General features: G+C 38.4%; 1 protein-coding gene across 2 annotated transcripts in view; it reads left to right on the forward strand.

Moving 5' to 3' along the window:
* Positions 1-22,312, forward strand: part of ETFDH (electron transfer flavoprotein dehydrogenase) — a 33,695-nt gene that overhangs the window by 1,891 nt on the left and 9,492 nt on the right. For both annotated transcript variants that reach the window (XM_059697724.1, XM_059697723.1), the window contains exons 2-7: positions 5,718-5,858; positions 6,475-6,704; positions 8,318-8,399; positions 8,823-8,941; positions 12,988-13,065; positions 21,620-21,766. In XM_059697724.1, the coding sequence (XP_059553707.1) occupies positions 5,718-5,858; positions 6,475-6,704; positions 8,318-8,399; positions 8,823-8,941; positions 12,988-13,065; positions 21,620-21,766 (797 nt within the window). The remainder of the gene's footprint in view (positions 1-5,717; positions 5,859-6,474; positions 6,705-8,317; positions 8,400-8,822; positions 8,942-12,987; positions 13,066-21,619; positions 21,767-22,312) is intronic.

Below are 22,312 nucleotides of genomic sequence, written 5' to 3' on the forward strand. Positions count from 1 at the left end.
CAATAGAGAAATTTAGTTTACTTACCAACTTAAGAGTGATTATCAAAAACAGACATTTAGTGGGGGTTTTTTAAATATATTTTTATTGATTTCAGAGAGGAAGGGAGAGGGCGAGACAGATAGAAACATCAATGATGAGAGAGAATCATTGATTGGTTGCCTCCTGCACTCACCTAACTGCACTGCCCTGACCAGGAATCCAACCCAGTAACCTCTTGGTTCATAGGTCAGTGCTCAACCACTGAGCCACACTGGCTTGGTGAGACTTTTAGTGTTTAAAAGACTTTAGAAGTGTCACTCCAAATCTCTTTTCCTTCTGCATTCATCTGCCCTACTACCTAATTTAGTTGGAATAAACAAGGTAGTATTATGATTAAGATTAATCATAATCTTTAATTATTGTCTGATGCCAGGTTTTTACTTCTGTCAAAAAATCATTTTATTGGAGAGCCCTGTCTGGGTGGCTAAGTTAGTTGGAGTGTTGTCCAGTGCACCAAAAAGTTGCAGGTTCAATCACCCCTTTGGGGCGAGTAAGTGAGTCAACCAATTGGTCTCTCTCTCTCTCTCTCTCTCTCTCTCTCTCTCTCTCTCTCTCTCTTTTTCTCTCAAATCAATAAACATAGCCTCAGGTGAGGATTTTAAAAAATCATTTTATTGCAAGGAGTAAAACATAAAATGTATGAATTCTGCAATTGGGTTTAAAGAATAGAAATAATTATCCTATGCCAGGTTGTCATCTCCCCCTTAATTAGAAAAATAAATAAAACAACTTGTTTCACACAGCTCAGGTTCTATCACTTCAGATATCATTCCAAATCCACTGGAGTCTCAGAACTAGACAGATGATGGAAGGATTGAGACTCAGCTTGGCTGGGATCATCTTAATTTCTTTTTATCTAATGTAAATGTGGATTGTAGCTGTCCCAAATATCTCATAAGGTCATGAAGGATGAGATGTGGTATTAAAATGGAAAATTCTCAACTGTTTAGTATGAAACAGTCCATGAAAATGTAAATTTTATTATATACAGGGTGGGACAAAGGTAGGTTTACAATTATGAGTATGTAAAACACAGTTTTTTCTTTTATTATTATTATTTTCCATATGAACAACTGTAAGCCTACTTTTGTCCAACCCTGTATTCCAAATCCATGCAAAAGTCTTGGTTGATCTTTACTCTTTGTTTGTTATAGTCCATACTTAGGAAATTGTTCATTTGCAGATAGATGTTTCATTTATAAGAGACAAGTTAAAAATTAGAAAAGTCCTCATTATTATTATTGCTCTATAACTCAGGAATTAGTGTTAGGAAATTAAACCAGAGATTTGTGCATTCCTGGGTGGGAGTTGAAATTTTAACTAGGAAGTTTCCTGTCCAGCTAACAAATATATTAGCTACTTGCTTGTATAAGACATATACTAGATCTTATACCATAGTATTTCCAAGTCAAAGATTGATCATAAACTTTAGAGCTTATGTGGTAGGGAAGAGTAAAGTAACTTGCTGAAAATTTCATTGCTATAACTCCTTCACTATCTTGGCATTGGTGTGGTACATTTATTACAAGTGGTGAACGAATATTGATATATTATTAATAATAGTTTACATTAGTGTTCACTCTTTGTGTTGTATACTCTATGGGTTTTGATATGTGTATGTCATGTATCTGCCGTTAATGACATTATCATACAGAATAGTTTCACTGCCTTCCCCCCAAATTCCCTGAGTTTGACTTATTCATCTCTTCCTCTATCTTTCTGAACCCTGGCAACCACTGATCTTTTTAATATCTCTATAGTTTTGTCTTTTCCAGAATGTCATGTTGGTTTCTTTCAATATGCATTTGTTTCATCCACATCTTTTCATGGCTAATAGCTTATTGCATTTTAGTAATAAATAATATTTAATTGTACGGATGCACATCATTCTGTTTATCTGTTCACCCATTAAAGGATATCTTCCAAGTTTTGACAATTATGAATAAAGCTGCTGTAAAAATTCATGTGAGGTTTTCTTTTAAGTCATGGATATTTTCTATCTTTTATTATGATATGAACACTTAACATGAGATGTAACCTCTTGAAAAAATTTTAAATGTGTAATATATTATTGTTGGTAGCTCCCTATAATATAAGATGTTCATATCTTTTTTAAAAGATTTTTAATTGATTTTTAGAGAGAGAGAGAGAGAGAGAAACATCAATGTGAGAATAACATCAGATCAGCTGCCTCCTTGCACGCCCCTTACCGGGGATCAGCCCCCAACCCAGGCTTTGGCCCTGACTCAGGAATCAAATCAGCAACCTTCTGGTTCACGGAAGAACATCCAACCTACTGAGCCACATCAGTCAGGGCTGTTCAGCATCTTTTCATATGCCTATTTTCCATCTGTACATCTGTATTTCTTTGGTGGGTTGTCAGATCAGATCTTTGGTCCATTTTTTAATTGCTGTGTTTGGTTTTTTATGAGTTCTTTTATATTTTGGATACCAGCTCTTTATCAGCTACATGTTTTGCAGATATTTTCTTCCACTCTATGAATTATCTTTTCATTCCCTCATGTTGGTTTTTTTAATGCTTCTGATTTATAACTCTAGTTTGCCTTTACACAGAGAATGACACTAAAAAAAGCATTAACCTGTTTTATAAAACCATGGCTGAATTGTAAATGAGTACTATAATGAAGGAGAGTGTAAAATATTATACCTGTAAATTAGGGTAAGACTGGGGTTTAGCATACAACAAGGAAAAGACAAATACTTAAGGACTATGCTGTCTACTGGTAGCATTCAGACAATTAAGCAAGACATTATGTTTATATCAATTTTTGTCAAAAAAATTTTTTTAAATTTTTAGTCAAATGACGTAATGATTTTTGAGATTTATACATACCTAGAAAAACCTTCCTAAATCCAAGATTCTAAAAAACAAAACAAAACAGTGTTTTCCCCATAATCTTTTGTATGTGACTATAAATGTTCTTTTTTTAATAACAGTGTTATTGAGATATGTTACATACCACACAGTTCACACTATCTAAAGCAGTGGTTCTCAACCTTCCTAATGCTGCGACCCTTTAATACAGTTGCTCATGTTGTGGTGACCCCCAACCATAAAATTATTTTCGTTGCTACTTCATAACTAATTTTGCTACTGTTATGAATCGTAATGTAAATATCTGATATGCAGGATGTATTTTCATTGTTACAAATTGAACATAATTAAAGCATAGTGATTAATCACAAAAACAATATGTAATTATATATGTGTTTTCCGATGGTCTTAGGCGACCCCTGTGAAAGGGCCATTTGACCCCCAAAGGGGTCGCAACCCACAGGTTGAGAACCACTGATCTAAAGTTTTTAGTATATTCACCAAGTTGTGCCATACCACCGTGTATTAGAACATTTTCATCACCCCAAATAGAAACTCCATACCCATTAACAGTCACTCCCCAACCCCTCTAGCGCCAGACCACTAATCTACTTTCTATCTCTATAAATTGGTCTATTCTGAATATTTCATATACATGGAATATTCATAATACATGTGGGGTTTTTGTGGCTGACTTTCATTTAGCATAATGTTTTCAAGGTTCATCCATGTTGTAGCACATATCACTACTTAATTTCTTTTGATTGCTGAATGATATTCCATTTATGGGTATATTTTTATTTCTCAATTCACTAATGAACATTTGAGTTGTTTTCACTTTTTGGCTGTTATGAATAATGCAACTATGAACATCTGTGTACAAGTTTTTTGTGTAGACCTATGTTTTTATTTATCTTAAGTATATACTTAGGAGTGAGTCATATGGAAACTCTATGTTTAACATTTTGAGAGACAGTCAGACTTTTTTCCGAAGTGGCTGTACCATTTAACATTCCTGTAACAGTATATGAAGGTTCCAATTTCTCCACATGCTCATTATCACTTTTTTTATTATCTGCCTTATATAAAGTGGTAACTTGTTATAGTTTATATTTGTATTTCCAGGATGGTTAGTGATGTTGAGCATCTTTTCATGTAATTAACAGCCATTGTATATCTCCTTTGGAGAAATATTTAATTAGATTCTTTGTCTGGTTTTAATTGTTGTTGTTGTTTTGTTAATATTAGAAATGAATTCTTTATATATGCTAGATACAAGTCCCTTATCAGAAATATAATTTGCAAATAGTATTTTCTCCCATTTCATGGGTTATTTTTTTACTTTCTTGATAATATCCTTTGAAACACAAAAGGTTTTCATTTTGATGAAGTACAGCTTATCTATTTTTTCTTTTGTTGCTTTTGTCATTGCTAAGTAACCACTGTTCCAAGGTGACAAAAATATACACCTAGGTGTGGGGGTATTTTTTTTTAATTTATAGTTTTAGTTCTTATATTTAGGTCTTTGATCTTTTCCTAGTTACTTTGTATCATCATAATCTTTATTTTTAAATTAAAAAAAATAATTTTAGATTTACAGAAGAGTTGAAAAGATAGCACAGAGTTCCCATAAAACCTTTGCCTAGATTAACTTCTTACATGACTATAATATAATTATCAAAACTAAGAAATTAACATTGATACAATACTGTTAAACTACATACTTTATTCAGCTTTCGTTTTTTGTTATAGGATCCAATCCAGGTTACCAGATGCTCTTAGTTGTCTAGTTCCTCAGTCTACTTTAGTGTGACAGTTTCTCTGCCTTTTCTAGTCTCTCATGACCTTGACACTTTCGGAATAGACTGGCCTGGCATTTTGTGGAATGTCCTTCAATCTAAGTTTGTCTGGTGATTTCTCATGACTAGACTGAGGTTATAGATTTGGTGGAAGGGTACCACAAATACAGATTACATTAGAGGTTGTTGCCCAGGAATTGAGAAAGTTCCCACCTAATTGCTTCTCTCTTCCTATGAGGTTTGATATGCTAGATTATCTGCTCCAGGTAAGGGAAGAAGGAGATGGAGTTGAAGGTTTAAGGACAACAGAGGCTTAATAACTTTCTTGCAGATAAATGTTTTCATACTTCTGTTTATTTCCATTAAATTCTATTTGCTAACTCAGATTATGTATACATTTTTTAGGCTCCGAAAATATTGCCATATATGAGAGCCAATCTAATTTAAAAAGAGGCTGATTATAAAACCCATTTTTGCCAATATTGTTCCAACATAATTATTAATACTAGCCTTTATTACTCTCAAAAGTAGCTAGTTTGGATTATAAATTATATGGTCATCCAATTTATAGGTTAAACTTGACATGAGCTAGATTGAATAAATTGGTTTATTAGCTACTTTAAATATTATAATTTGAAAACATTGCTTTATAAGAAAAAAAGCTAACTGAATTGTTCATCTATGAAAGGGTACAGTCTATTTTAGTTTATGTCACAACTAATAGCTCTATAGCACAGATCAAACTATTCCCTGAATGTCTGCAGTTTTTATAGGGTCAGAATATAAACAAGTCTCCAAATATAAGGCATTATGTGTAATCATGCAGTTTTAGGTCATGAAGGTACCGTAGACCTGTGACCCTTTACTTTTTTGGATGAGGAAACAAATCCAGTAATTTGTTTAAAGTGTTAGGGCTAATTAATAGAAAATTAACCAGAAACCAGCTCTGATCCTTAATCCTAGATTTTTTAAATATATTTTTTCAGTCTACTTCTGAGAAAAGCTAATTGAAAAAATAATAATGTTTATAATTTTTGTGCAGCATATCAGTGCTTTCATGCCTTAAAAATTAAGAAAAATTATCTACCTCTGTGTGCTACGAGATGGGCTTCAAGTTCCGTTGTACCTCGAATTACTACCCACTATACTATTTATCCCCGGGATAAGGACAAACGATGGGAAGGTAGGTAATAATTTGTGTAAAATTGTTGAGACTTTATAGATACTTTGTATCATTTTGTAGAGGGAAATATTTTTCATGGTACTGTAAAAATATCTAATCATACATGAAATTTATAAAATCAATTACATATTATTTAGAAAAACAAATATTTGCTAAATTTATAATAATAAATCTCAAAGCCAAAAGTTCATTTATGGAAGCAAAAATAAAACATGCACTGGAACCAGAAGTAAGAGAACATACAATTAATACAGTAAGATCTTTAGTACACTTCTCATGCAAAGGAGAGGGGCAATTTTTGAAAATAATAATGTTTTAGAGCAGCAGTTCTCAACCTTTGGCGGTCGAACGACCCTTTCACAGGGGTCGCCTAAAACCATCCTGCATATCAGATATTTACATTACGATTCATAACAGTAGCAACATTACAGTTATGAAGTAGCAACGAAAATAATTTTATGGTTGGGTCACAATACAAGAAACTGTATTTAAAGGGCCAGAAGGTTGAGAACCACTGTTCTAGAACATAGTGGGTATTTATAAGCCACTATGTGATTTTGGCAGGTTATATTCATCCCAGACTTTTTATGTACTTCTTAAACTTTTTTCCTCACAGGAGTGAGCATGGAGAGGTTTGCAGAAGAAGCAGATGTAGTAATAGTTGGTGCGGGCCCTGCAGGGCTGTCTGCTGCTGTTCGGCTAAAGCAGTTGGCTGCTCAGCAAGAAAAGGACATCCGTGTGTGTCTAGTGGAGAAAGCTGCTCAAATAGGAGCTCATACTCTCTCAGGGGCTTGCCTTGATCCACGTGCTTTCGAAGAACTGTTCCCAGACTGGAAGGAGAAGGGAGTATGAAAAATTGGCTTTAATGAAAAGTCTAATCTTTATTGAATCTTTATTTCCAAATTACTGGCATAATGGAAACCCTTTTTATGTAATTCTGTCTTGTAAAGGATAACTACTGATTTTTTTATTTAAAAGGAGCAAAAATAGATAAAATTATGTCATATATAGTTATAATTTTAAGATATTAACTTATTTTTGTATAATGCCTTTTACATGTTGTATTTTTGTACTGGGTTTATGAGAAGGCATTATCTTGAAATCTTTTAATATTTGTACTGAAAAAAAAATACAGCATTTTGATTTTGAGGGCATTTCCTAACTTTCTCCATACGTGTTTATATCATTGTTCTTAATAAAGTGTTACCTACATTTCCTGGACATTGCAATAGCTAAAGCCAAGGAGGATAATCTGATCTAATTTTCTAAAGCAATGAATCATGGTCACTCACATCTAACCCGAAAAGGCACTGGTATGATATGCAGAGAACCAAGTGTTGGTTTTACTGCTCTTATAATTGTATGACTTGGTTAAAATTTTATACTCTATATATTTCAGTTTTTTCTTATGTGAGATGGGTTATATTATATATATCCTACCTTTAAGGTTAGAATATTTAGTATCTGTGAATATGCTTTGTAAAGGTAAAACATTGTATAAATATTTCTGTATTTTTTTCCATGTGGAGTAAGCTAAATTCCCAAAATTTAACTTCTGCTGTTCTTTCTAAAATATCAAGCTCCTTTAAAGTAGAAATACTTTAATTATGCCTAATTAACTTTCTCTTTTCAATATTATATCAGATATAGATATCAATGAATGATTATTGATGAATATCAATTCTAATAGAAAAAGTTTTTCACATCAAAGCCCTATATATCTAGGCAGAAACAATCTATTGTATACATGTTAATTATCTTTTTCCAAAGGAAAAATAAAATTTGTCTTATGTTTTCATCAAGCAGGAAATTACAACTTGGAGCAAGCTCCTAGGCTAAACTCCCACAGACAGGGAGACAGGAAGCCATCCTCCTTGATGTTCACATTTCACAGATGTCTCCAAGGCCCCCAAGAAAGACATTCCTGGGATGCAAAACTGGCTTATTTAAGTTTTAAAAAGATCCCCATACATCTCAAAGAGACAAAGACAGTCCAAATTTTCTAAAGAAAATGATGAAAGAAAATTGAGGAGGGTAGTTCCCTTTTTAAATTTTTATTTATATATATTTTATTGTTGACAGTTGAACGCCTTCCACCCAGCCCCTGCTTCACCCCATGCCTTCACCACACTATTATCTGTGTCCATGTGCTCTGCATATATGTATATAAGTTCTTTGGTTATTTGCATCTCCCAAGCCACCTCCCCTCTAAGATCTGTCAGTCTGTTCCATGCATTCATGCCTCTGGACCTATTTTGTTCATTCGTTTATTATGTTCATTAGATTCTACATATAATTGAGATCATGTGGTATTTGTCTTTCCTCTGACTGGCTTATTTCACTTAGCATAATATTCTCAAGGTCCATCCATGCTGTCTCCTTACTTTTTGTTTTTTATCTGTATTTACCCTTACAGATATGAACTAAAACTTTCCTTTCTTAACATATTTTATTTCTAGGCTCCCCTTAACACTCCTGTAACAGAAGACAGGTTTGCAATTTTAACACAGAAATATAGAATTCCTGTGCCAATTCTTCCAGGTAAGGTATGATAAATAATCACAGAATTATAGAATTACACAGTGGGAAGGAACTACATTTCATCTGGTGAAATTCCGTCCTTTTACAGATAAGAAAGCTGAGGCCCGAGATTTGTAGGCTTTACCCAGAGTTATACAGCTAGCTTATGGGGAAGCAGGATTGGAACCCAGTTATTTTGTCTTCCAGTCTAGAAGAATTGAGTTAGTCTTGAAAGGCAACCAGGAATTTTTAATTGAATGCTGTAATATTGTTTTTAATTTAATAGAGTTCTAGATCAAAATTATAGAAATCAAAATTGTGACCATAAACGACTATATGTTTATGCAGAAATTATACATTGATTTGAATTTTTAAATTAAGTATTTATGTTTTTTAGTTTTATCAATAAAAAGTCAGATTTATAAAGTAAGCATTTATTTGTAGGTCTTCCAATGAACAATCATGGCAATTACATTGTGCGCTTGGGACATTTAGTAAGCTGGATGGGAGAACAAGCAGAAGCCCTTGGTGTTGAAGTATACCCTGGTTATGCTGCTGCTGAGGTTTGTATAGTGTTGTTTTGTGTTTAATATTTATAGGAAGTGATGTTTTCTTTAGAATAAACAAAGAAAGGTACAGAGATAAAGAAATAAAAGGAAAAGCCATATGATTTTAGAATTGCAAAATTAGAAGGAATCTTAAAAAGATCTAATCCAAAGAGTACTTGAATTCCTTATATTATATCCACATCAAATGATGGTCCAACTTATGATTGAATCCCATCAGGGATGAAAAGACCTCTAAATTTTCATTTGGTAATGGATTGTTGGTAATGCACTCTTTCTCATATTGAATAGAAATTTATATTTTATATTATATAGACAAATCTATGCCCTCTTCCAATTGGAAAGAAACCTTTCATTTATAATTATGCCCTGCTCTTTCTTCTTCCTTAACTTTACTCTTGTGGTTTTTCTTTCCCAGCTTAAACATTCTCAGTTCTTTCAGTTGTGTTAATAATTTGAGTTCCTTCAGTATTCTCATTGCCCTCCTCTGAATACATTTCCCTTTTATTTTCTTACTAGAGGCCCGGTGCACAAAAATTTGTGCACTCGGGGGGAGGAGGGGTCCCTCAACCCGGCCTGTGCCCTCTCGCAGTCTGGGACCCCTCGGGAGATAACGACCTGCTGGCTTAGGCCTGCTCCCAGGTGGCAGAGGGAAGGCCCAGTCCCTAGGTGCAGCCCCTGGTCGGGCTCAGAGCAGGGCCGATTGGGGAGTTGGGGCGCCGCCCCGTCATGCACAGAGCAGGGCAGATTGGGAGGTTGTGATGCCACCCTCAGTCACGCTCAGGGTAGGGCCAATTGGGTGGTTGGGGCACCGTCCCCTGTCACACTCAAGGCAGGGTCGATGGGGAGGTTGCGGCGCCACCCCCTGTCATGCACAGAGCAGGGCCAATCAGGGGGTTGGGGCGCTGCCCCCGTCACACACAGAGCAGGGCCCATCAGGGGGTTGGGGCACCGCCCTCTATCACCCACAGAGCAGGGCCCATCAGGGGGTTGGGGTGCTGCCCCTGTCACACAAAGAGCAGGGCCGATCAGGGGGTTGGGGCGCCGCCACTCTCACACTCAGGGCAGGGCCGATGGGGAGGTTATGGCTCTACCCCGTCACACACAGAGCAGGGCCCGTTGGGGGGGGGGGTTGGGGAGCTCCCCCCTATCAGGCACAGAGCAGGGCTGCTCAGGGGGTTGGGGCCCCACCCCCTGTCACACACAGAGCCGCAGGGCGATCAGGGGGTTTGGGCGCTGCCCCCTGTCACGCTGATCCCGGTGCCGGGAGGCATATTACCCTTTTACTATATAGGGTAGAGGCCTGGTGCATGGGTGGGGCCGGCTGGTTTGCCCTGAAGGGTGTCCTGGATCAGGGTGGAGGTCCCCACTGGGGTGCCTGGCCAGTCTGGGTGAGGGGCTGAGGGCTGTTTTCAGGCTGGGAGTGACTGAAGTTCCCAACCGCTCCTTTTTTCTTTTTCTTTTTTTTTATTCTGGGCCAGCTTTACCTTGAGGCTTGGCTCCAGCTCTTAGGCCTCCGCAGCTGAAAGTAGGTTTCTGGCCTTTGCTTACAATGTTGCGAATCTGCTGGCTGAAGTCCGGCGGTATTTGTTACAATGTTTCTTAAACTGCCCGCTCAGAGGCCTGCAGCCGCAGGCGGGGAACGTTGGTTTCCTCCAACGATCCTCTGTCACTGAGGCAAGCAAGCCTCATGTTAGTTTCAAGCTGCCTGGCTGCCGGCCGCCATCTTGGCTGACAGTTAATTTGCATATCTCGCTGATTAGCCGATGAAAAGGGTAGCGGTCGTACGCCAATTACCATGTTTCTCTTTTATTAGTGTAGATAAGGTGGCACCCAGAATGCATACACTACTTCAAGCCTAGTGTGGAGTAGGGCCAGTACCTTCTTCATTCTAGAAAATGTTATTCTGTTAATTCTCTCAAAATAACTCTTTTGGCAACCATATCATACTGTTGATATTCACTAAGTACTATTGGGGAAATTATTAAAAACAAAATCTTCACCCTAGCTGGTTTGGCTCAGTGGATAGAGTATTAGCCTGCTGACTGAAAGGTCTGGGTTAGATTCTGGTCAAGGACACATGCCTGGGTTGTGGGCTTGATCCCTAGAAGGGACGTGTAGGAGGCAGTCGATCAGTGATTCTCTTTCATTGTTGATGTTTCTATCTATCTTTCTCTCTCCTCTCCTTTTCTCTCTGAAATTAATAAAAATATATTTTTTAAAAATAAATAAAATAAAATGATTCACATATATCTCAGAGAATGAGTTTACAGTTAAGTTTCCTAACAGATTTGCTGAAAGAATCTCTTATTTTTGAGCCAGGGAAAATTCAAAATAATTTTTTATTTTTACCTTTACAGTGTGTAAGTCAAATAAAAACTCTTAGGTCCCTGTATTATACTTGCTGTTACTAATTTGTTTTTCCAGCCCATACATATGTCCCTGTATTATACTTGCTGTTACTAATTTGTTTTTCCAGCCCATACATATGCATTTTGTATTTTGGGCCCAAGGTTGGAGCTTTACATTTCTCCTGGTTAAAATGTTCTTGAGATTCATGTCAAAATCACAAATAGGTGGTGTGTAGAATCCATGATTTTTACATTTAGAGTACATACACACTCAAGTCTCTAGTACCTCCTCTTTTTCTTACTTCCTTAAAGATCATCTATAACAGTGGTTCTCAACCTTCTGGCCCTTTAAATACAGTTCCTCATGTTGTGACCCAGCCATAAAATTATTTTCGTTGCTACTTCATAACTGTAATGTTGCTACTGTTAGGAATCGTAATATAAATATCTGATATGCAGGATGGTCTTAGGCTACCCCTGTGAAAGGATCATTTGACCGCCAAAGGGGTCATGACCCACAGGTTGAGAACTGCTGATCTATAATAATAAAAGCATAATATGCAAATCGACCGAATGGCCAAACAGCAGAATGACTGTCCAGATGACCATGCTATGACACCCACTGGCACCAGGCCAGCCAATGCAGGTGCTATGCGATTGGTCGGGGGGGGGGCCTGCCATCACCCCATGATCACCCCACAGAGGGAGGCCCAGGCTACCCCATGGTGGCTCTGTGGTGGGTGGGCAGGGTCTACCTCTTTGGAGTGATCCATCGCAGGGCTCCCAGACTGTAAGAGGGTGCAAGCTGGGCTGAGGGACACCCTGTCCCCGAATGCACAAATTTCATGCACTAGGCCTCTAGTTATCAATAGGATATCAGTTTTTTGGGACTCTGAGCCAGCCTTCAGTTCTAGTTCATAGCTATATTCTACTGTTAATTCATTTTCAAGGTATCAAGTAAAATGTTTTTTTCTTTCTTTTTATTTCCATTGCTGCAAATCCTTATTTTACCTTTCCACTCCTGTGCTTTTTGTTATGTGCTTCTAATGTACATTTTGTACTTTCCTGTCCAAAGAGCATTTTCCTCCAGAGAGGAAACAGAAGCAGAATAACCTATTTCTCATCCTCAGAAGTATACTTTTGACCAGTTTTTCCCCTTTCTTCTTGCTCCAGAAATAAACTTTAATCAGCTTTGGGCTGTTGTCAACCTGTTTTGTTTTGTTGTTATGTTTTCGTTTAGGTTTTTCTTGCGGGGGTGGAGTGGGAGGGAGTCTTCACTCACTTGGGACAGAAGCTTTCCTGACACTTCGCTTTCCATCCATGCTGATGGTCTTCATTTGTTACAGGCCTTGGTTTCTGGCTCTGTACATGTTTTTGATATCGGAACTCTTCAAACAGCTTTTGGTTTCATCTTACTGATGTTTTAGTGAGCTCTCTGGTAGCTTCCCCATTTTCTTCCTGATCAAGGTGGTGGCATTTCTTTCATTTCCAGCTGTTTGAGCTGTGTTCTTTCATACTCTAAAAGGCAGTATTTTAAGAACATGTTTTTCCTTTTGCCTAGATGTTTTAAAGCCTGTATTTCTATAATCTTGAGAACATGTTCACTTTCTAAAAAAATCTAAGGCTGTTTATTGTTTCTTTTCTAGGTCATTTTGAATCCTAAGGTGATAATGAAATATGTTTTCATTTTAGGTCCTTTTTCATGAAGATGGTAGTATAAAAGGAATTGCCACTAATGATGTAGGCATACAAAAGGATGGTGCACCAAAGGTAAATGTTTTCATAATTATGTGCTTAACAAATTGACAAATTAAAAAAAAAAGAGTCAATTTAAACTTAATAATTTAGTCTTGCTACAAACTGCATGTTAAGTGTATGTTAGAATAGAATTATTAATTTGGAATTTTTCTCACATTCAAAATATATAAAGGTGTCTTTGAATTAAACATCTTTTAATAAATAGATAAAACATGTTTAAGAATTTTTTTAAAAGATCAAAACATGCTCTCGCTGGTGTGGCTCAGTTGGTTGGATATTATCCCTGCACCAAGAGGTCATTGGTATGTTTCCCGGTCAGGGCACATGCCCGGGTTGCAGGCTCAATCCCCAGTGGGGAGCTTGCAGGAGGCAGCTGATAGATATTTCTCTCTCTCCTTCCCTCTTTCTAAAAATCAAGAAGAAAACCTATGAAAAAGATAATTTTTAAAAAATCAATAAAAACATATTTAAGATATAAAACAAATGTGTCGAAGATTTCATTTCACTCAATCAATAATGAGGGAATCAGTAAGATATTACAACCAAGTCAAAGAGCATTCAAAAAACATACACATATGTAGGTTATCAATCAACTGCATTGCCACCTGAACAATTTTCATTTCTATAGACAAGAATCATTTGCATTGCTGTCTAATACTAAAGCTCTTGAGCTTTAGCTATTACATTGCTTCTTCTAGTAGTTTGGCTCAATCAGTATCAGATGAGGTCTTGAGACTTGGTATGTCTCATAGTTATGGCTCAAAAGCTGTTTTTGTTTGTTTGTTTGTTTTTTTCCTCACCCAAGGTTATTTTTCCATTGATTTTTAGAGGGAGTGGAAGAGAGATGGAAAGACAGACTGAAATATCGATGTGAGAGAAACACATCGAGTGGTTGCCTCCTGCACAAGCCGATACCATGGCCTGGGTGAGGGAGGAGCCTGCAACTGAGGTACATGCCCTTGGCCAGAATCAAACCCAGGACCCTTCGGTCTGCAGGCTGACATTCTATCCACTGAGCCAAACCAGCTAGGGCGAAAAGCTGTTTTTTTAACAAGTCCCCAAGGATTCTAGTATATAGCTAAGTTTGCAAACGAACTATTATCTCATACTGCTTCTCATAATGATAAAAGAATATTGGTTTTTTTATATTTATCCTTTATTTTAATCCTCACCCCAGGATATGTTTATTGATTTTTGGACGAGAGAAAGAGAAAGAAACATTAATGTGAGAAATATTGATCGGTTGCCTCCTGTATGCACTGCAAGTGGAGATCAAACCTGCAACCTTTTTGGTATACAGACAACGCTCCAACCAACTGAGCCACCTGGCCTGGGCTATTTTTTGTTGTTGTTGTTATAGTTATTTTTTCTATACTGTGATCATAATAAATTAATTATAAATTATACACACACACACACACACACACTAGAGGCCTAGTGCACGAAATTCGTGCATGGGAGGTGGGGGTCCCTCAGCCCAGCTTGTGTCCTCTCTGGGACCCCTCAGGATATGTCGGGCCTAAACCAGCAGTTGGACACCTTTATCGCAATCTGGGGTGCTGCATGCACCAATGAAAGGCATCTTGCTGTTGTATGTATATTTTTTTGCCCTGATTATAGAAAGTAGTACATAACATGATCCTTCTGAGGCAGTAGTACCATTTTCCCCATCTTATGGGTGGAAAAACTGAAGCAGAGAGAAGTTAAGTAATTGTCTTTGTCACAAAGTTATAAGTGTCAGAATCAGGGCTGACCACAAAATGTGGAAGCCAGAGTCCATGTATGTCATCACTGCATCATCCTGTTTTTTCAGTGTTAGAATAGCCTTGCCCGGTTTTAATTTTTAAATCTAAGAGAATGTTTCCAATATATAGGGTAGGGTCCCTAGGCCTGGCCAGCAATCAGGGCCATCTATGGTGCAACCAGCAGGCCCCCGCTCACACCCTCCTTGGCTGGCAGCCTGGTGCGGGCAGCTCACCAGCCCTGCCCTCTGTGGGGTGACCAGCAGGTAGGGTAATCAGGGGGCTCCCACTGGCACCTGCCTTGGCTAGTGGCCTAGCGCTGCCCGCGATCACTGCCGCCAGTCGCCTTCCTCTCGGGGGCATACACCCGTCACCTCCTGGTCGGGCAGCTCCTGCATTGAGCATCTGCCCCCTGATGGTCAGTGAGCATCATAGCGACTGGTTGTTCCGCCCATCGTTCTGCCATTCAGTTGATTTGCATATTAGGATTTTATTTTATAGGACATTTTTAAATATATTTTTATTGGTTTCGGAGAGGAAGGAAGTGAGAGAGAGAGATAGAAACATCAATGCTGAGAGAAAATCTTTGATTGGCTGCCTCCTGTACACCCCACACTGGGGATCAAGCCCACAACTTAGACATGAGCCCTGACCAGGAATCGAATCATGACTTCCTGGTTCATAGGTCGAAGCTCAACTACTGAGCCATGCCAGCAGGGCTATATTTTATTTTTTAGAAATGTTTATATTTAATATTACAACAAAACTGAAGCACACAAATTCTGTCATCTGATATTTCATTTTTCGTGTGTTCTCATATTTGTTCTGGTACATATTTTTGTGTTCTGTGCTCTGTATTTGTAAAATATTTATATTTTAGATATTGTATTCATATAGACAACTACAGTGGAGTCTTAACCATTTGAACTCCAAAATCTCAGTTTTTAAAATAGATCATTTAATACCACAAGTTTGTAGCAAGAAGACCAAGAATTCTGTTTACTCTGCTGTTCCATTCTCTGTTTAACCCACTATAGTTAGGCTCCCTTCCCCACCATTTCTGTTTTCTCTTACTTGACCTCCTTACTAGGCAGCACTGATACAAATAACTTCTTCCTTGTTGAAACACTTTCTTGACTTGGCTTTTAACATCACCTTCTCTTGGCTTTCCTTGTTTCACTGGCCTCTCCTCCTGTCACCTTGCTTATCTTCTTCCTGTTCTCTAAATTTGGAGGCTCTGGGGCTCAGTGTTGGGTCCTCTTTCTACATTTTCTCCATGGTGACTGTATCCAGTCACATGGTTTTAACTACCTTTTCTGACTCCCAGAATCATATGTTCACCTGCTTATTCAGTACTTCTCCAAAGTCTAGTAGGCATCTTATTATAAGAATTCTAACTTGGACATTTTTAAGTTTCAGAGGTTAAGTAGTTTATCCAATGTCAGACAGCTATTAAGTAGTCAGGCTGAGGTTTGCTTATAGGCACTGTGGCTCCAACACTAAGGGACACATTTCCTCTAAGACGAAGCAGAAACATACTAAGTAATATTTTAGTTTATTAAAATCAAATTGTTTTATAATTTGTACCTACTGGGAAACTGTATGTCCATCTGGAAGCAAATAGAATTGGACCTTCATTTTTTAAAAATTCTAATGATTTCTTAAAACGGTGAAAAAGCCCGGCTAGTGTGGCTCAGTGGTTGAGTGTCGATCTTTGAACCAAGAGGTCAAGGTTCCATTCCCAGTCAGGGCACATGACTGGGTTGTGGGCTCGATTCCCCCAGTGTGAGGCATGCAGGAGGCAGCCAATCAATGATTTTCTGTCATCATTAATGTTTCTATCTCTCCCTCTCCCTTTCTCTCTGAAATCAATAAAAAATATATTTTAAAAAATAAATAATAAATTTCAAAAAACAGTGAAAAAAATGAGAAAGAACCCTAGATTATCATTACAACCTAGGGGTAGGACAAACCATGCTATAGCACAGGGTTGGGGTACCTTTTTCTGCCAAGGGCCATTTGGATATTTATAACATCATTCATGGGCCATACAAAATTATCAATTTTAAAATGCCTGCTATATTTGGTCAAACATTTAATTAAATCATCCCTAATGTCTTGGCAAGGCCAGACCAAAAGATTTCCCAGCATTTTATGGCCTGTGGGCCAGATGTTCCCCACCCCTGATAGTGACAAAAAATTAAAAACTTCCAAGAGACAAACCTTTTTGAACTATATAAAATGTAAACACTTATGTATATCAAAAGATACTGTGAAGTCTGTGGATAAACAGTAAATTGGGGGGAGGAATAGCAAAGAGCACTTATATTTATTGACAAGAAAAAAGACAACACATTTTACAATAGCTAAGATTTGGAAACAGCCTAAGTGCCCATCAGCAGATGAGTGGATTAAAAAACTGTGGTACATATACATAATGGAATACTACGTTGCTATAAAAATGAAAGAACTCTTACCATTCACAGCAGCATGGATGGACGACATGGAGAGCATTATGCTAAGCGAAATAAGCCAGTCAGAGAAAGATAAATATTACGTGATCTCACTCATTTGTGGAATATAATAAACAACATAAACTGATGAACAAAAGTAGGTCCAGAGACATAGAAGCATCAAACAGACCATCAAACCTCAGAGGGAAGGCAGGGGAGGGTGTGAGAAGGGGGGTAAGTGATCCACCAAAGGACTTATATGCATGCAGATAAGCATAACCAATGGACACAGACAGTAAGCAGGTGAGAGCATGTGCTTGGGGGTGGGGGCAGCTGGGGAGAGGTCAATGAGGGGGAAAGGAGACATATGTAATACTTTCAATAATAAAGAATTTTAATTTAAAAAAAATAATCACAGGGATGTAAAGTACAGCATAGGGGATATAGTAAATAATCCTATATAATAAAAGGTTAATATGCTAAGTGTCTGGTTAACTGTTCAACCAATCAAAGTGTAATATGCTAATGATATACTAAGGCTGCTCAACTGCTTGCTATGACATGCACTGACCACCAGGGGCAGACACTCCAACCAGCAGGTTAGCTTGCTGCTGGGGTCCAGCCTATCAGGACTGAGCGAGATGGGCTGAACACGCCCTGGAGCCCTCCCGCAATCCCTTCCCTGTTTGCCAACCTCCCACATCCCTCCCCAGCCCCAATCATGCATTGGTGAGATCTCTTGGCCTGGCCTGCATTCTCTCGCAATCCGGGATCCCTTGGGGGATGTTGGAAAGCTGGTTCCTGCCAGATTCCACAGGCCAGGCCCAGGGACCCCACTGGGGCATGGTTTTGTGCACCGGGCCTCTAGTCTATATATATATATATATGCGCCAAGTGACCAGAATGACCTGTCACTATGACACACACTGTGCGGCCAACCGCCCATGGCCCCTTCCCCCACCCTACCAATCCTGCCTTGATCAGCCCCTATCAGGGCAGGCTGGCCAGACCCCACCTGTGCACAAATTCATGCACCAGGCCTCTAGTATTATAACTATGTATGGTACAAGTGGGTACTTGAAATATCTGGGGATCACTTTGTAAAGTATATGATTGTCTAACAACTATTCTATACACTTACCTCTAATACAAAAAAATGTTGAATATAACTAGTTAAAAAATAAAATTTAGAAGAAACCAAGATGGCAGCATAGGTAAACACCAGAAATTGCTGCCTCGCACAACCACTTCAAAAATACAACTAAAAGACAAAAAGGACATCATCCAGAACCACAGGAAGGCTGGCTGAGTGGAAATTCTACAACTAGAAGGAAAGTGAAAAGCACACTGAGACTCAGAGGAGGTGAGGAAGTGAAGTGCAGAGGTACAGAGGCTCACGTGGAAAGGGCTGGCAACTGAGGACACGGTTGTCTTTTTCAATCAGGAGGGAGTCTCAAGCTCCCGACTGCTCTGAACTCCAGTTTTGGGCGAGTCTCTGGGGACCCAGACTCATACGGGGAGAAACTGGACTGTCTGGCATCTGTCGGAACTTGAGGGCGGCTTTCTCTCAGAGGTGCTTGCAGCGATTACCGGGACACTGAGACTTGGGGCTTCTTAGCGTAGGACTGAGGAGTAGCCATAGCTGTTTGCTCTGCCCTGTTGATCCCCTGAGACCACGCCCCACCCAAGCTGTGCCCAGAGGCTTTTGCATATGAAAGGCCTGGCCCTTTGCAATCTGAAAATTACCTAACAAACTGCAGCTGGGTCAGAGAGACCCAGAACTTCCAAAAGAAGGCCCAAGGCCCCATAGCAGCTTGCATTGCTTCACAGCTGGGCCTCATCTGGGCACCTCCAAACCCCAAACAAAGAAGAGGAATCTGCAGATCTCTCCATAGCTCCTGCTGGGTAACCTCAGGAAGAGGCTAAATTAGCACCTCCTTAGAGACCCAAGAGCCAGTGTACCCAGTGGTCAGAGTGGGACCATCCAGATTACAACTCTTCAGATCCATAAGGGACACACTCAGGGGGCAGACTCAGTGAGCACCAAAGCCCCACTGAAGCAAGTCTTGCCCCAGAAGGGTGTCTCCAGCACAGAAGTTCTCCCACTGCAGACACAGCTGATTCTCACAGCCAATTGGCCTGGAGGTCAATTCCTCCCAGTGATACCTACAACAATCAAGACTTAACTACAACAAGACTGCACACAGCCCCAAAAGGTAATTGGGGAGGCTGATTCACTGGGCCCTATAGGGCACCTAGCACAGAAAGCCACTCATCAACACAGGGAAGCATAAAAATGCAGAGACAAAGAAACAGGTCACAAATGACAGAAATGGAGGAAAGCAAACTACTGGATATAGAGTTCAAAACCGCACTTATGAGGTTTTTCAAGAATTTTCTAGAAACCTCCAATAAATTGAGTGAGACCCTCAAGGTTATGAAAAAGGACCAACTAGAAATTAAGCATACACTGACTGAAATAAAGAATATTTTACAGAGTTACAACAGCAGACTAGAGGATCGCAAGAATCAAGTCAAAGATTTGAAATACGAAGAAGGAAAAAACACCCAACCAGGAAAACAAAAAGAAAAAGAATCCAAAAATATGAAGATAGTGTAAGGAGCCTCTGGGACAACTTCAAGCGTACCAACATCCGAATTATGGGGGTGCCAGAAGAAGAGAGAGAGCAAGATACTGAAAACCTATTTGAAGAAATAATGACAGAAAACTTCCCCTACCTGGTGAAAGAAATAGACTTACAAGTCCAGGAAGCACAGAGAACCCCAAACAAAAGGAATCCAAAGAGGACCACACCAAGACACATCATAATTAAAATGCCAAGGGCAAAAGACAAAGAGAGAATCTTAAAAACAGCAAGAGAAAAAAAGTCAGTTACCTACAAGGGAGTACCGATATGACTGTCAGCTGATTTCTCAACAGAAACTATGCAGGCCAGAAGGGAGTGGCAAGAAATATTCAAAGTGATGAATAGCAGGAACCTACAACCAAGATTACTTTATCCAGCAAAGCTATCATTCAGAATTGAAGGTCAGATTAAGAGCTTCACAGATAAGAAAAAGCTAAAGGAGTTCATCACCACCAAACCAGTATTATATGAAATGCTGAAAGGTATCCTTTAAGAAGAGGAAGAAGAAGAAAAAGGTAAAGATACAAATTATGAACAACAAATACACATCTATCAACAAGCAAATCTAAAAATCAAGTGAATAAATAATCTGATGAACAGAATAAACTGGTTATTATAATAGAATCGTTGCATAGAAAGGGAGTGGACTGACTATTCTTGGGGGGGAAAGTGTTGTGGGGGATGCAGGAAGAGACTGGACAAAAATCGTGCACCTATGAATGAGGACGGGGTGGGAGGGGGGCGGGTGAGGGTGCAGGGTGGGGTGGGAACCAGATGGAGAGGAGCTATGGGGGGGGGGGGAGAGGAACAACTGTTATAATCTGAACAATAAAGATTTAATTAAAAAAATATGATGGACAGAATAAACTGGTGACTATAATAGAATCAGGGGCATAGAAAGGGAATGGACTGACAATTCTCGGGGGGGAGGGGGGTGTGGAGGGTGCGAGAAGAGACTGGACAAAAATCGTACACCTATGGATGAGGACAGTGTGGGGAGGGGGGGTAAGGGCAGAGGGTGGGGTGGGAACCGGGTGGAGAGGAGCTATGAGGGGGGAAAAAGAGGAACAACTGTAATAATCTGAACAATAAAGATTTAATAAAAAAGAAAAAGAAAAAATAGAGCAAGAGAGATAAGATTTTAATCATAGCTTTTTCCCCTTTGGGAAAAAAACATTTGTTTTCAATATACATTCAGCAATACAGAATAAGTAAAATTAAAGTGAAAAAGGCAACTAGCTGACGGATATATTTAGTGTGATTCTATTTAGTGTGATTCTATTAGGATATAAATAGGCTCTGTTTTTTATTCATGGAAATTTTCTGCCATGAAAATTTCACAAGTAAACTATTATTTTTTGCTTCAAATGATGGGATTGGGAAGTCAGGAATAGTGGGGAAATGGCCTTTCACTTTTTGCTTTATATTTTTAGATAATTTGAGGCGGGGCGGGGGGGGCAAAAGTGCTTTATTTGCTGTCTTAATTCTTACAAACTTAACTGTTCAATCAAATACTTTTGAAGTAAAATAGGAAAGTATCACGAAGACACAGAATATATTATTAAACTTAAATTAGATTCCACTTATAACAGTACTAAATTTTACTTCAAATATATATGCATTGTCTCTACTATACCTGAATCATAATTCAATTCAAAATTGACCAGAATATGAATATTTTTAAAATTATCAAATGTTGCAATTTAACATTTTTATTTTTTAGACAACATTTGAGAGAGGACTAGAACTACATGCCAAAGTTACAATTTTTGCAGAGGGTTGCCATGGACATCTAGCCAAGCAACTGTATAAGAAGTTTGATTTGAGGGCCAATTGTGAACCCCAAACCTATGGAATTGGACTGAAGGAGGTATTCTGGCTTGTCTTTGTAATTTTTTATGTTGAAATATGGAACTTTCAATTCATTGTATTATAATGTAATTATAATGTTGATTTAATTTTACAGTTATATTTTTCATTGACTTGAAAGGTTATGACTGAAAATATTTGGGATATTTTTCAAAGGGCTAGAAAATATTGCAATCAAAATTCATTGTCATCTAAATTGCATCTATATGTTCTAATTGTTTTATCAAATATTGCTGAAAGAAGTCTTGAACTTGAAAATATTTGTAACATTGATTTTTTTTATTGTAATGCCATCACCCATAATAGTATTGGACCTGCTATTCATATGCTAGTTTTAGGATGACTACATCCTACAAGAATTTTTCATTCAAAACTGTAATGTGAAGATAACTTCATTTATGAAACTTACATTCAGTCCTGGTATATTGACATGAAACCTAAAATTTAGTTAGTTTAAGTGTTGTGTATTTTCTCAATTTATCCAATCACTAGACTATTTTTTCACTTTAAGTGTATCTATAATAATAAAAGCATAATATGCTAATGA

The sequence above is a fragment of the Myotis daubentonii genome, chromosome 5 (assembly GCF_963259705.1).
Source record: "Myotis daubentonii chromosome 5, mMyoDau2.1, whole genome shotgun sequence".
Taxonomy (NCBI): Eukaryota; Metazoa; Chordata; class Mammalia; order Chiroptera; family Vespertilionidae; genus Myotis; species Myotis daubentonii.